Source organism: Frankliniella occidentalis, unplaced genomic scaffold, assembly GCF_000697945.3.
Source record: "Frankliniella occidentalis isolate FOCC.00 unplaced genomic scaffold, Focc_3.1 Scaffold3, whole genome shotgun sequence".
Taxonomy (NCBI): domain Eukaryota; kingdom Metazoa; phylum Arthropoda; class Insecta; order Thysanoptera; family Thripidae; genus Frankliniella; species Frankliniella occidentalis.
In genome coordinates this window covers 3,078,269-3,079,764 of record NW_026267133.1, presented here as the reverse complement: position 1 = coordinate 3,079,764, position 1,496 = coordinate 3,078,269, and the positions used below count along the sequence as shown (strand labels likewise).

Below are 1,496 nucleotides of genomic sequence, written 5' to 3'. Positions count from 1 at the left end.
CCCGACCAGCCCCGACCAGCCCCGCCCCGCCGCGGAGAAGGTTTGTCCCCGTCGCGCGGCCGTTTCGAGCCGGCGTTGTGCGCGGACTTCTGTCGAGTCAGCAACGTCAGCGCCATCATAGGGCAGGGCCGGGCGAGCTTGGCAGCAAGTGGCACAACGTTAAACACTCGGCCTGTCCAAACCTCGCTTGCGCCCGCAGTGCTTTCGCTAAAGCAGGCCTTCCTCGCCCTGCGCCTCCCCGCCCCCTGCCCCACCTCGCAGGGGGGACAACACACCCCGCCCAGCCCCATGTTTCCAATCAAGAGGCTCAACCACTAAGCCCTCCTCCGCACCCGTCGTCGGCGTGCTCTGATTGCCATCGTGACGTCCGTCAGCCCGGCGTCAGCCTGGCCGGCAGGGGAGTCCCACCACAGCGGGGCGCAACTACCGCAGCGCGCCGCCGGCCACCGGCACAGCTGCGCCATCCGGCCCGGGACCCTATCGCGATCTGACATCGGCGGCGGCGGTCGCGCCACGCAGAACCGTCACACACACACACACACATACACACAGATGCCGATAGCGATAGGCAATGTCGCGGCAGGATCAAACCCGCGCACTCGTCAAAACTGTGAACCGTACCGTCGCAGCCTCCCTTGTCACCGTCGCCTCCAACGACGACGTCCTCCTCGGCACGGAGCCCACGCGGCCTCCGCGACCCTCTCAACACCCGGGGCCGCGGCGTCGTCTAGCTCGCGAGAGATAACCCGCACTCACACACACACAACCGCGCACCACACACTCAAAGAATCGCTTTCGGAAAAATTCGTAACTTTTCCAGAAAAAATTCGGAAAATTTTAAACTTTTCCAGAAAAAAACTTGAATAATTTTATGCTACTTAGAAAATAATATAAATCTGCCACCAAATTTATTTTTGAAGATTTTTGAACACAATTTGAATCTCTGTTACTCACCGGCCCAGGTCCCCTTGTACTTGGTGAAGTCCACGTTCATGCGCAGCGCGGGCGCGACGGCGTGCTCGTAGAACAGCTGCAGCAGGCGGCGCACCAGCTGCACGGCCACCACCAGGATGAAGGCGATGCCGACCTTCTCGAGGAGCGTGAGCGCCATGGTGTCGGCGTCGGTGGGTGTCCGGGTGCCTCACGACGGACGGGCGGTGCGAGCGGCACTGAAGGGTGCGCGGCGCGGGCCCGCCAGGCCCCTGTGGTCGATAAGGCGAGCAGCCGGCGGGCGCATGCGCGCGGGCCTCGCGCCTCACCTCGCGTCGAGAGGCTCCGCGCTGTCCGACCCGACCGCGCGCCCGCGGCCCGCCGGGCCCGGCGCCGGCCAGCCCCTTTCCCCGCCCGGCCGGAACACGGACGGCCAGACCACTTGCACTGCACTGGCTGACTCTCTCCGCGCCCTTCTCTCTCTCTCCCTCCCCCCCCCTCTCTCCCTCTCTCTCTCTCCCTCTCTCTCTCTCTCTCTCTCCCTCTCTCCCGCCCGCGGTGCAGCG

General features: G+C 64.6%; 1 protein-coding gene across 1 annotated transcript in view; it reads right to left on the bottom strand.

The window, feature by feature from the left end:
- LOC113204642 (very-long-chain 3-oxoacyl-CoA reductase) overlaps positions 1 to 1,269 on the bottom strand; it is an 8,289-nt gene extending 7,020 nt beyond the window's left edge. Inside the window, exon 1 of the mRNA XM_026419883.2 lies at positions 955 to 1,269. Within this exon, the coding sequence (XP_026275668.1) occupies positions 955 to 1,111 (157 nt within the window). The 5' untranslated portion in view covers positions 1,112 to 1,269. The remainder of the gene's footprint in view (positions 1 to 954) is intronic.
- Between the last annotated feature and the right edge of the window lie 227 nt (positions 1,270 to 1,496).